This window comes from Marmota monax, unplaced genomic scaffold (genome assembly GCF_021218885.2).
Source record: "Marmota monax isolate L192 unplaced genomic scaffold, Marmota_monax_Labrador192_F-V1.1 WCK01_AAM20220418_F8-fsc00125, whole genome shotgun sequence".
NCBI lineage: Eukaryota > Metazoa > Chordata > Mammalia > Rodentia > Sciuridae > Marmota > Marmota monax.
This window is the reverse complement of record NW_026695235.1, coordinates 1628258-1641951: the sequence shown is the minus strand read 5'-3', so window position 1 is coordinate 1641951 and position 13694 is coordinate 1628258. Positions and strand designations below refer to the sequence as shown.

Sequence of the window (13694 nt, the reverse complement as noted above, 5' to 3'; positions counted from 1 at the left end):
AACTGGAATGTGGTTTGAAAATAACTGATTTCTATTCATGACAGTCATAGGCACTGGTGATGTATTGCTCTTGGTTGCCTATGTGCATTTATGATTGAAGGAGATGCTCACTTTCATTGCCATGTGCAATGGAAGCATTATTCTGAGAAGGGATCTAGAGGCTTCACCAGGCACTTTCAACTAAAGGCTTGTAAGCATAAAAGACACCCCCCACCCCCCCACCACCAATCATCCAAGTTCACAGACCATGTGAATTCTATCCATGGGTCCTGGGTCTTGAATTCCTGCTCTAGGCCATTAATGCTGGGTATAATAGCATCTGGAGGCAGGGCCTTCTGAACACATGGCATTCTAGACAGCTTCTGAGAGTTTCCAGAATCTCACTTTAACATCTCATTCTGAACAGGCATCAGTCCATGCACTGTCCTTGTTTCCCCAGCCCTCCCTGTTCTGATGTCGGTGTCCTGGGGAACATGCAGGCGTTTGAAGCCATTTCCTTAGAAACAACTCATTCATATATGAGCCCTCTAAATATTTCATTCTATGCCATTGTTCCTGTCAACCATCATTAGTAGTAAGATCAATAATTATTAGCAAAAGTGGGTACTAGGTCTGAAAGACTATTTTGAAGGGTCTAGTATTTTTATTTTGGTGGTCAGGAGAATCTCCTGTTTATGAATAACCAGGAATAGCTATCTATTTATCTGCATTGCTGGTTGTGTTAAGTAAGTGACCCCGTTTGGCTACTTTTTCATGATTAGTTGATCGTCAGGTTCAGCCCATGGAATAATCATGAACCTAGTTGCACAAGCACAGGCTTGTCAAAAACCAACACTAAATGGGTTTTTTCTTAAAGTGACAAGTGGGAATAAAGAGCTTGCAGAAATACTAATCAATTTATTTATTCATTTAGATAGCAAATATTTATTTAGCATTTGTGTGCCTGGCACAATCCTACCTATTTTAGACACTGTGGACTGTGGATATACAAACACCACTACCACTACCACCACCCCACCCCCTGCAAAAAAGAAAAGAAAAAATCCTGGCTTCTGCTAGGACCTCTATCCAGTTTTCAGAGCTGGTGACATAAAAACAAGTCAATAAAGTTAGAGCAAATGGATGTAGAGAGATGGTGCACCTGCAAGCTTAGATGTGAGGAAATTGAGGACCTGAGTCTTAGCAGGGTTTTATAGAAAAGTGTCTTTGAGGGAGCAAAGAAGGCAGGGGAGGAGGTAGCTTACCTGGTCTGTGAGGAGGATGAGTGGGGAGGATAAGTAAGGTGGGATGCTAAGGGGGAAGGGGGCAGCGAGCAGGACAGGCCATGCAGGGCCTAAGTGAGAAGGGAACCTCAGGAGAGAAGGGAGATTATAGGTGGCTTCCATACACACAGGTTCAGCATCTGTGGAGTACACCAACTGCTGATTGCAGATATTAAAAACCAAAAAATTTAATTGTCATTGGTCTGTACTATGTAGTTAGGCATGTGCTGGTCCCACCTGCGTCAAATAGGTACAGACTTGTTTGTGTCCTTATTCCCTGTGCAATATATTGTAGCAACTGTTTGCATAGCATTCACATTGTATTGGATATTATAAGCAAGTGATTTAAAGTATATAGGAGGTTGTCCATTACTTAAATGCAAATACTATGCCACTTTACGTAGAGATTTGAGTGTCCCTTATGTAGGGAAAGTCCCAAAAGCAGTCTCCTATGTTACTCAGAGATGACTGTCTGAAATTCTGTTGCAGTGGGCTCCTTTGTGGGCCATAAGGTGTAAGACCCTGAGCAGGAAGATTGATAGGAGGCCAGAGAGCCAAAGTTGAGACAAGAGGTGATGGTGGCTTGGTCTGGGGCACCCCAAGGAGACATAGGAAGAATGATTGACTTTGTGAGAACTCAATTGCCTGCAGAGACTTGCCTCAAACCTAGTGATCTTTTGATCTACTTTTTTAAAAACAGGGAAATGTTCAACATCATTGTTTTAATCAAGAAAAGGAAATTATTAAAGGTATTTACGAATTACGTATAAAATGACTGAATTTCAAATACATTTTCAAGCATACCCCTTCTTGAAATATATTTTATTAGAGCTTTTTACTAAACCTGGGTTTAGTCCAACCAGCCTAAGAAGGATCATGGTCCAGGGGCTGTTCACAGATCACCAAGGTATCATCCAATACCAGCAAGAGACAGGAGCATTTTCACACCAATTCCAAAGACAAGTAGGTGGTATTGTGCAAGAATAGGAAAGATTGCACAAAGCCCTCTTCCCTCTTGGTCTTTGCAGAGATGCTTGGAACAGTTATACACTGCCACCTGGGGGAAAGGCTTGGCTCTCAAGGATGTTTAAGAAAATAAGACTAAGGCTGCAGCTCAGCTGACCTGAACCCATTGGATATTGTTTCAGTGAGCATTCTGTGGTTTGATGATATATATTAACTGTACTGAATTTGATATTTATGATTTTGGTGACTATATTTTCCTGAACTAAAAATCAGTATAATTTATTTCTTCTAATTAAGGAATTTATTTTTAGGAAGCATTTATGAAGTATACAAATACAACCACATTCACTTTTACCCTTAGCACATTTCATTTGCTGGAAGCTGCCTTACATTAGGGTGTTGAAATAAATCTGGGCTGTTTTCTGGGCTCCTGGGTCCTGAGTACTCTTGCTTAGTCTTAGTACTCAGTACTTAGCCTTCTCAAATGGCCAAAGTAAGTAAGTGAAAAGAACTGGCATTCTTTCCTACATGCTCGAATAAGATGATTTATGGGTCAGTGAGTGGGTGGTGAGAGACGGGGGCAGGTTTAACTCTTCACTATGACTGTGTTACTGCTATAGGATAGATTTTTCTGTTATTCACCATGGGACAAATTCTGTCTTCATGTCACAATCAAATAACAGTGTTTAAGAGCCTTTGACATATTTTTGGAATTTTATCTTTAATTTCGAATTGCAAGTTTTGGCTTACTTACTTAAGCATGTTGTTTTTCTTTTCTCTGGTACCCAGGACCCTGCCTGGGAAATAACTTCAGTTCTAGAGAAAGCCCCAAACAGCTTCAAATCCCAGCTCTGCCCATACCAGCCTTATGAATTTATTCAAGTACTTTCTCTCCAGCCTTATTCCCTTCATTTGCAAAAGGGAGATCACAATTTTCTAATAGAGTTAGTTTGAGATAGGTAGAAAGACGTACAGGTAGGTCTTCATAAGTTATGGTATTGATGACATATGAAGACGAGATGGCAATTAAATTAAATGGCAGCCTTTCTGATGTGTTAACTATTTGCTGTTATTATTTTGGCTTGATAATAAAAAACTCTTTCTCTTGAGTTTATAGATGGGAAATTAATTTAGGTACTTAATTTTTCTAGCTAATTTTGGTGAAGTTCCGTGGCTAAAAGAGAACACCTTCTGCTTATGTAATTTGTTGTCTGTTTCAAGGCTAACCTTTGTCTCTACCTGTCTGTACCCTGGTGAGCTTTTTAGGTAAAAGTCCTACAGGAACAGAGAAAAATGGGAGCACAGAGATTTCTCCTGCTTCCATGCCGCCCATGCTGGCATCTAACAACCTCGTTAACGTTTCCCACCCGAGTACTAGGGATTTTGATGATTTTAGCATTATTTTTCAGCTCTGTGATAGATGAGTAGGGTAAGAATGGACACAAAGAGTGATGTTAGGGAATTATGTAGAAACCAAGCTGTGGCTAAGTTTGCCAATGTGAGTTCTAGTTGCTGCTTTGACTCTTAATAGGTTCCATCCAATGAGAAGATTGTGATGTGATATGAATTTCCATCTAAGTATCAATCATGAAAAAATAGATTTACAAAATGATGACCATTCCTAAGAAGTTATTTTTGATGAAATCCTAATCAGACTCCTCTTTGTCATCTGCAGCTGTATAAAGAAATTGAAATTTGTCCAAAAGTCACTCAGAATATTCAGATTGAGAAGTCTGATGCAGCCGCTGATAATTACGGTAGGTTTGTCTGTCTTTGATCTTTGGTGTTTGTGTTTGAGTTATAGCATTTCCTGTGCAAACGTGCACTTATTTACAATTCAATAAAAAGTCTTTGGGGCCTGTTTAAAACAGAACACATCTGGCCCCGGTGCTATGGAGAGCTGCCAAACTGGGAAGAAAAGCTATGCTTTAAGACTTCAGCTTTCAATTCCTTCACTTGAATCAGTGGGATTCTATATCATGAAAATAGGGATATCATGGGAATGGATTGTTTAATAATACACAGTACTTTACATATAAAGGAAGTATCTATTCGCATCCCTCTCCTACAAACAGAAGCACTGTCTGCCTTTCTCCCACAAGTAATGTTGAAGGGACTTATTTTGGTACTGTGTCCTCGGTCCCCAAGCCACCTCCAGGTTTGCTGACTGACCAGGATTTAGCACATAGTCTGACCCATGATTGCCATGAAATGACACGAAGCCAAATCGGCAAAGGTGCCACGTCTGGGGAACCCAGCCCGAGCTTCTCCCCAGCGGAGTCACGTCAGGTGAATTGTGACAACCGACTGGAAATGCTGCCTACCAGGGAAATTCCTTAGAGACTCAATGCCCAGAGCTTTTCTTGGGAGGCTTGTCATAGAAGCAACTACTGCCCAGCCCACAAAATTCTGGGCGCTCAGGAGGAGAACAGGTATTCACCATAAGTCACATTGTTTTTGCAAATAGTTTGGGTACCAGGAGTCACGTTAGGGTGTTGGGAACTCTCTTCATATCCAAGTTCCTAGAAGCCAGCTGAAGACCACACTTGAAAGCAGGTCTTTCAAAGAAATCACAGTCAGGCCCACTGTGTCAATGTTTTTCTCCATTCTGGTGCAGTTAAATATGTAATCCTTTCCATATGTTTAAGACTAGGCTTCTTTACTTAGTCTTACGCTACTGTATTTTAAATAGTAACAAAGTTGGTGCTTGAGTAAAGAAGGTGGGGATATCCGTTCTGGGCTGTTATCAGTCAGAAGCAACGAGGTTAGCTGAGGTAACAAGCAGTCACCAAAGCCCAGCAGCTCAAAACAGTGGAATTTCTTTCTCATGTTTACCATGCATCCTGTGTGGGTTGTTATTCTCACCCCAGTACCCAGGCCTTAAGCAGCTGTCACCTGGGACATTGTGGCTTTGTAGAAGGGAAAGAGGATATGGTGAAACAAGTATGGGCTCACTCACAATCAGTGGGAAGAGCACATCACACAGCTACACCTGCCTACAAGGGTGCAGAAAATTGCAGGCCTACTATGTGCTTGAAGGAGATTAAAGTATGAGAAGGTCTTCAAACCCTTTCCCGAACAGCAGGATATTATATTTCTTCTGCAGCTATAGGTAGCTAATCTGGCTCTCAGAATGCTCATTAAAGTGTTTTGGCCTAATGAAAAGAGCTGATTTTGAATTCTTGGCCACTTGTATGCCACCTTTACACTACTTGCTGCCCGACCTTAGAACTAAAGACACCAGAAGGCCTGCAGGATGATTTTGATGGCAAAGAATCAGTGCTTATGGAAGGCTCTTCATGCATCAGCATGGACTCAGTTACTGAAGCTGTAATTGGTGGCCCTGGTGTGATTTAAGTGTCTGGGCCTCCAAACTCAGATGCTCCGCAATGATTGTTCTTTTTCTCTTTTGTTGACTTGATTTCTGTTGAGTGGGGGTGAGCTACAGAAGGCTGAATTCCAAAGCCCTTGGATTCTTATTCTAAGACTGAGTGATTTGGGAAATCAGAAATAGGAGTTGAGCATAGAACTGCAACAGAGTAGCACCCCACCCCAGTTGTCCTTGGGGGACGTGTGACAAGGTGTTGCACAGATGCCTGGAACTGTGGACCGTACCAGACCCTGTACATTGTTTTTTCCTCTGCATACATAGCTATGACGAAGTTTCATTTCTAAATTAGGCACATCAAGAAATTAACAACAATAGCCAATAATAATATAGGACAATTATAACCATAAGCATATATTGAAATAAAAGTTGGCCTCAGGGAACTGAAACTATGGGGAGTGAAACTGTGGATGGGGGACCACTATACTTGGTATTTAAATTTTTTTTTATTAAAGTAATCAAGTTGCTCCCAGAACCCACTTCCCTTCCCATCTTGAGGGTGTGATAGGGCAGTAGGCAGCAGTCCACACAGTATTATTAACAGTGCCTCTCGAACCATCCAATGCAAAGAAGCAAGTGTTTGTTTTAACTTCCAATTTTTCATAACTACCACTGCTTTTGTAAAGCACCAGGCCGCATACTTGGAGGTGGTGGCAATGTCCAGTTCTGTAAGAGGTTCTCAGGGCTTAATCTTGGTCTTACTCTTACATTATTGCCAGTAGCAAACAGTTGGCACCAGTTCCTGAACTTCACTTTGGAAAGCCCTGTTGTGCATGGCTGATGACCTCAGCCTGAGCCAGTTCTTCCCAGTACTCTCATTCCTGTTGGGATAAACTGTTCCAAAAGCCTGTGGCCGAGCAGGTTAAAGAGCACCCACGTTGCAATCATAGGAGACCTGCTGGCCTCTGGCCTCAGGAGCTACTTAGGAGTCCAAAGTCAGCTCATTTGCATCCAATGTCGACACCTACTTAAGCGTGGCTTCCTTTATATGCTGAGTTCAGCGTATGGAAAAGCTACTAGCACACAACACCAACACACACACATAAAATCTAACAATACAAGGCAGATGCTGCTTTCTATTTTAGAACACTTGAGGAAGGAAAATATGATCTAACCGTCCAATTGATGGAACAAAGTTAGAGAATTAACACTGAGTTAATCTCTCTCTCTCTCTCTCTCTCTCTCTCTCTCTCTCTCTCTCTCTCTCTCTCTCTTCCCTCTCCACTCTCAGATTATATTGTGGAAATCAATCAAGATGGTTACATGATGCTCAAGGGTGGTAGGCCCCAGTTCAGCCTCTTAGCATTCCTTTTCTCTGGATGCTCCCAATTGTATTTCGACTCACGCGTCCTCCTGAGGGCAGAGGTGTGGATGTTAACTGTATCCTGGACTCCAGTTTTGAGTCTCTGTTGGGTCTCTTGTTTAAATTCCCCTTGGCCATGAGTTTCTGCATGAAGAATCTGGCCATTCATCATGGGAGTTGCTCTTAGTTTCCTCACGTGGTTTTAATCCCCCCCACTCCCACCCAGGATCATTACTCTGGTTGTCACACATGACACCTTCCCATTGTTGCAAGTGACAACCTTCCAGGTGTTGGATAGGTTGGGTGTATATAGAATGAGCTCCTTCTGCCCCCTGTTGGCAATCATTTTGGACTGTGTTTGATCCATTTGCTGAGAATCAGTTTTGCTAGTCTATTTAAAAGGGAAAAGAAAATCTGACTTCTGCCAGTTAGCTGTTAAGATCATTATGTTCGTCAGACACCTCAGAAAGAAAACCAGTTGTAGGGTGTTGACTATTTTCTTCATAATTGTCATTGCAGGGGATGGTGATGGAGACCCTTTCTGGCCTGATCTCTAGACAAGTGTCTTGCAGTGTGAGGTCCAGGGCAGAGCAGAGTTCTGTTCACATTTGCAAATTTGGGCTTCCTTGAGTGGTCTTTGGAAAGTAGTTTATGCTCCTTACCCTTTCTTCTGCCCTCTTTCTGGTCGCAGAGAGTTAGTTCCCTATCACCTTGAGAAGTCCAATCCTCTTCTCAGATCCTTAATTTATATCCGATTACCTGGAACAAAATTTACAGTCAATTGTAGTCCTCAGACTGGATGGCTTCCCTGCTGTCACTCCTTGTTTTTAACTTCTTTATTTAAAAAGAGGACTAAGAAAAGAGGTGGTAATACAGATAAATGCCTGAGCCATCTCTGACACTTTGGCCTGTGGTGACTTAGAGTGGGCCCTCAGCATTTCCCCCTGCCATCTTCTAAGTAGGCTGCTCCCTCTACACCCCATCAGGATGCAATTGTTTTTAGGAAAAACAAAATGTTGATCTCAGAATTTTATAGAATTAGGTCTTTCAGAAAGGAGGTGCCTATCGTTTGATGAATCCTGTTCATTCTTTGCCTTGCCATCCCTTTGCTGTGTAATAGTATTTAAAAGGGGGAAAAAAAACTACTGAAATGCAAATAAATATGCCTGTGTTAACACGGATGTCATATCAGTGGTTTATCTATAAAAATGTTTTTATTTCATTGAAGCATCTTGAAAACCTGAAAATTACAAGTTTCTGTAAAAATAGCATTCAAAATAGAATAACAGGAAGACTTTGGAAAGTCCTCCGGCAGCTTTTTGCCATTTGCTGTCTGAGGGAGTTACAGTACCCAGGGGTGTGGGCAGGGCCATGAGCAGCTTTGCCCACATGGGCTGTCCATTTCCTGGTCCTGTGAACTAAACAAAAACCCATATGTTCAACTGGACATGACCTGAAAAGCCTCAATGAGTCCCTGGTACCCACCCTTGTAATGAAGTACTCTCTTTTCTTGTTTACTTGTCTGTTTTTTTTAAACCACTATGTCTTCTCTCTCTGTGCATTTAGACAGGGATTGATAAATTGTCTGGAATTTGTTTTTTCTCAGAGTTGAAATTATTCCACTTGGTTCATTCTTGTGGTCCTTTTAGGAGTGTCTGCCAAGGGGCTTAGGAAAGTAGGTATTGGTTGGATATTCAGTTCACCCATGAAGAGTTTGTCATGAGGCCATCCAGAAACAGGGTGACGACCCAAGCTAATAACCATAGGACTGGGAGCACCCTGAATCCCTGAAATGACTGAGAATGCCTGGGTCTTACTCTGTCTTCTTTTCTGATTTAATAAAAAAGCCTAAGATTAATCACTTCCTAATCTTATGATCACTAATGGAGTATGTAATCAATTAATCAATTTCAATTTGTAAAGTGAGTTGCTCCTTATCCTTTGCTGCAGAATTTTGTTAAGCAGTGCCCATATGGCAGCATGAACACATCATATGGTGGGACATTTGTGACATATCCTAGGGTGCAGTGCAGGGGACACTAGTGAGGTTAGCTAATCTTCTTAGAGTTTGGAAAAGGCAAATGGGTGACATTTACCAGAAAGCAAGGAAAAACAAAATAGCTTCTTCCAAGTGGGTGGCTGGGTACGTAATGTAAAGATTGATGCAATGGTGATAGTTACTTTTATAAGGAGCAACTTCATTTAGAGGGATCACAAAACACATTTTTTTTTTTTTCTGCTTTGTAAAACAGAGTTGGGGGAAAGGTTCTGGCTCCAAACTATAACCCAAAACATTAAACACACCTGGTTCACAGCAGGAGCTTCCTGTTGTTTGCTAAACATGCAGAAGGTATGAGCCCTTGTTCTTCGTGTTTTGCAGGGTTTTCACTTTCTTCCGTGGAAGAAGATGGTGTTCGAAGGCTTTACGTGAACAGTGTAAAGGAAACTGGTTTAGCTTCTAAGAAAGGTAAGTCTGTGTGAGTGTCTTGTCTGTCTTTCTGCAATTCTTTTTGAGTTTCTCCAGTTGGTGGATGAGAAAGACAAGTCCAGAGGATTTTTGTGTAAGGTGTGTTTGAACATTGGCACATTGCAAACCCTTTCAAAGAATATGGTTTTATTCTAACTCAGGTGTGCAAGAAATGTCATCTTCTTGGGTTTTAAATCTGATTCTGAGCCCATTTCTATGGTGCTGGTGGGAAGTTCCATTCAAACCATAAATGGTGGTTTTGCATCTCTAGGAGGTTGTGGAGATCTGCAGAGGTTCCTGCTGGAGCGGAACTTGTGGGAGACCTCTCTGCACTGGTCATAGCTGTCTGGCCCTTGCCTGACATTGTAAAGTCTTGTGAAGCGTACGTTCCGTTGCTTCCATTCCTGGAGAATCTTATCAGAAGTTGAGAACCTAGGGATTCATGATCCAGCCCTCTTGCCCTCACCTTGCAGAGCTCTTTCCTGCGAAATCCTCCCTTTCCCCTGTTTGCCCTCAAAGGACTCATATGCATTTAGACTGCTCTTGGAATCCTGAATCTCCATCCTCTTTCTACTCCTGGGGAATCTTTATAACATAGATTACCATTGGCTCTCCCTATCCATGGGTTCTGCAGTAGCAGATTCAACCCACTGCAGATTGAAAATATTGTTTAAATAAGTAAGTTTGGTCTGTACTAAGCATACAGACTCCTTTTTTCTTGTCATTATTTCCCCAAACAATACAACTATTTACACAGCTTTCACATTGTATTAGGTATTACAAGCAAGGTATTACAAGAGGATGTTGTAGATTTTATGCAAATATGTGCCATCTTACATAAGGTACTTGGGCATCTGCAAGTTTTGATATCCAGGGAAAACCCTGGAATCAAGCCCCCAAGGATCCCAAGGGATGATGGTATTTACTCACTGTTTCCCAGGGTCACTGAAACAAATGACCACAAATTGGGTGGCTTCAAACCACAGAAACTTCTCCTTGCGTTCAGGAGGCAAGAAGTGTTAAACTAGACATTGGCAGGATCGATTCCTTCTGTGTCTTGGGGAAGAATCTGTCACGTGCCTCTTCCTGACGCTGGTGACTGCCAGCCATTCTTGGCTTGTATCTGTTATCAGATTTTGTCTCAGTAGTCACATGACCTTTCTGTATGTCCTTCCTATCTTTACCTGGGCTTCTAACAACACCGTCATTTAGTGGAACACTCATCCTAAATCATTGCGAGTTTAATCATATCTGCAATATAATATGATGATAATTACTGTATTATTTTAGCTATCTCTGCAATTTATGACCGCTGGGTGGACATGCATTTTTGAGGGGACACGATGCAACCCACTATGCTTACCGTAGGTAAGGGTTTGGGATCCGTCCTTATTTCTTCTTGCTGTGGAATTTTTAGTTTTGTTAAAACAGTGGTAAAATAAAACCCATGTTGAATGTCACTGGTAAACTTGGCTAGGATACACGTGTTTGCAGGTAGGGACCTGTGTGTCTTCTGTTAAAGATGGCTGAACAGCGTGGTCAGGGTAGGAGGAGTGTGGCTCTTTCCTCCTCCTTCCACATTCTGGTTTGGCATAGTTCTGGGTCATGGTGTGCGAGCTCCCTATGCAGGTTGATTTGCCCTGTGCCAAGAACTTGGAGACGCACAACCCACAGACCTGCTATGCCTAGAAGTGGCCATGATTGGCCAAGAGGGAAATAAAGGCAGAAGTATTTACCCACTGTCTGTCATAGAGGAGGACTTTCCTTCTTTTTCCTTCAGCCCTTTCTGGGCCATAGGGAGCCTGGAGGCCGGAATTGGATACAGACACTGAGCTGTGTCTCAGCCAAGTGCAGAGATGATGACAGGGTTTATTCCCCTTCGAACCCCAAAGCCTGATCTTTATCTTTTTTAGCACAATGAGTGTGCTGGGTGGCGTGGCCCCGGGGGTGGGGGATCTGCTGTGCTGGTTTCAGTCACATCCTGTGTTAGTTCAAAACCCTGGTGTTTGATGAAAACAGACAGTTGTCAGCTCCAACCCTCTTCCCCCACATAGTGCTGTTCTCTGCAGATGTGAGAGTAGAGGAGCGTTGTCCTCTTGAGCCACACACTGCCCGACACCCCACGTGTGGACACCCATGTGTGGATAGCCGTGTGTGGACGGCAGTGTCAAGAGGGTCTTGGGGTGTGTTTTGTTACATCCAGCCTGTATGTGAAGACTCAGTCCCCTCCCTGCACTGCTCCTGGTAATGGGGGACTTGCTGGGGCCATGCATCCTCCTGTGGGTGACATTTGATTCCAGAGTGTCCTCCTCCTTCAGCCTTCCGCTCCTCTTTGTAGCCAGCCTTTGATATCTCTTATGTTCTTGCCAGATGCAACACTTTCAGATCCTTGAACCACTGATGAGAGTGTGGAATCCAACTCTGGTCGTTGCTCTTTGGATACTGTCAGGGTCTCTGTAGTGTCCCTGTTAAAATGACCTTGATGCATCCAGGGAGAGTCCAGTGGAATATGGCTTAATGGGACCTGAATGTTCCATTTGCATTAATTCAGGTTCAGTTTTGCTTTACTTTTGTCAGCCACGCTGGGCCGTTGGCTGGATGTCCTAGATGTCATCAGCCCTGGATTCCACCCCCACCTGCTCGCCTTCACACACGTGCTGCTCTTGGTGAAGCTCCTGGTGGCTCTGCTTGTAGAATTGACGTTTTGTACCCAAGTATGGTATTTTGCACTTATTCACTGTGGCGTGTTTGTTTGGGGCTGTCATTCTACTCTTGGAGTCACCTGAGGGTCAGTTGATGTCATCTAAGTTTTTCCTGATGGCACATAGGACAGAGCCATCAAGAAAGCCATGTGCCCTATTACTCTAGACAGCCTGAGACTTCCAGAGTTTTCCCATGGTCAGTCACTGTCTCCATGGTGGGTTGGGATTATTTCTGAGCAGGCTGCAATTCTTTGTTAGAAAGAAAAGTGTTTTGTTGTTGTTGTTTGTTTTGTTTTTTTAAAAAAAATATTTTTAGTTCTAGATGGGCATAATACCTTTATTTTATCTATTTTTTTTTAAATGTGGTGCTGAGGATTGAACCCCATGCCTCACACTCTACCACTGAGCCACAATCCCAGCCCCAGAAAGAAAAGTTTGTGCGTTTCTTCTACCAAATATTAACAGCAAGAGCTCATGTCTGTTGAATAGGTTCCATGGAGTTTTACATGGATTACTTTATCTACCCTCGCTTAACCCACTTTCCCTCTTACAAACGAAAACTGGAAGAGATTCGATGGCATTATCAATAGTCACAGAGCCATCCCCTGGGGAGGCAGTGGTGGAGGGATGCTGGGGGGGCTTTGTTGGTCCTCAGTATTGGGTCCTCCTGCTTATTCATACCTGTATTGTGTTCCTATGGTCGTCATAACCAAGCACAACACACCCAGGGCTTCAACAACAGAAATGTACTTTCCCACAGTTCTGGAAAAAGCCAGAAGTCTGAAGTAGAGGAAGCCATTGGAAGGTTCTTGTAGAGAATCCTCTCTTGTTCTCTTGTCTTGTCTGGTTTCTGGTGGCCCCAGAGCTCCCTTGCCTTGTGGATGAATCATTCCATACTCTGTCTCTGTCTCCGTATGCCTCCTCCTCTTCCTTCTGGGTCTTCCGAGTGTCCTTACAAGAACATTTGTCATTGGACTTAGGATCAGGTAACCCAGCATCACGTTTTCTCAAGTTCCTTAACTTAGTGACAACTTCAAAGACACCTTTTCCAAATAAGACCATGTTCACAGGTTCTGGGGTGTGGCATATTTTGTGGGGTCAACATTCAACCGACCATACAGTCATGTTCTGTTGTTCATGTGGACCTGGAATTTCTTTTTGAAAAACCTCATCCATGGTTTTGATTTTTAAGTCTTGTTTTGTTCTTATAGTAAGTAAGTTCCTTTAATATCTAACTATAAGTACTTGGGTTGTTGTAAGAAAAGACCAAAAAACAAACAGTCACAAAAACCCCCAAACCTTGCTTTTCACAAATAGAAATTTTTGTATTTTCGATCTGAATGTTGGGATGCCCCAATCTTTTACTTAATAATGAAATTAGCTTCACAGAATTTTGCCTCTGATTTGGAGAAAAACATTCTTATTTCTCATCCATTCCCTCTCCACCGGTACTGTTTCTTGGAGTGTTTTGTGGTGGCAAATAAATTTCACATGTTTTGGAAACCCGAGTAAGGATAGCCAGGGTGTGTGACTCAGTCAAATTGGGAACTGAGAACCTCACTGTAGCATCATTTTTCTTCGGAATCCAGAGGTGGGATTCCCGATG

The 13694-nt window shown here is 42.6% G+C and overlaps 1 protein-coding gene across 6 annotated transcripts in view; it reads left to right on the top strand.

Moving 5' to 3' along the window:
• Tiam1 (TIAM Rac1 associated GEF 1) overlaps window positions 1–13694 on the top strand; it is a 360672-nt gene that overhangs the window by 291119 nt on the left and 55859 nt on the right. For all 6 annotated transcript variants that reach the window (XM_046439109.2, XM_058577281.1, XM_046439110.2 and 3 more), the window contains 2 exons: window positions 3904–3985; window positions 9300–9386. In XM_046439109.2, coding sequence (XP_046295065.1) covers window positions 3904–3985; window positions 9300–9386 — 169 coding nt within the window. The remainder of the gene's footprint in view (window positions 1–3903; window positions 3986–9299; window positions 9387–13694) is intronic.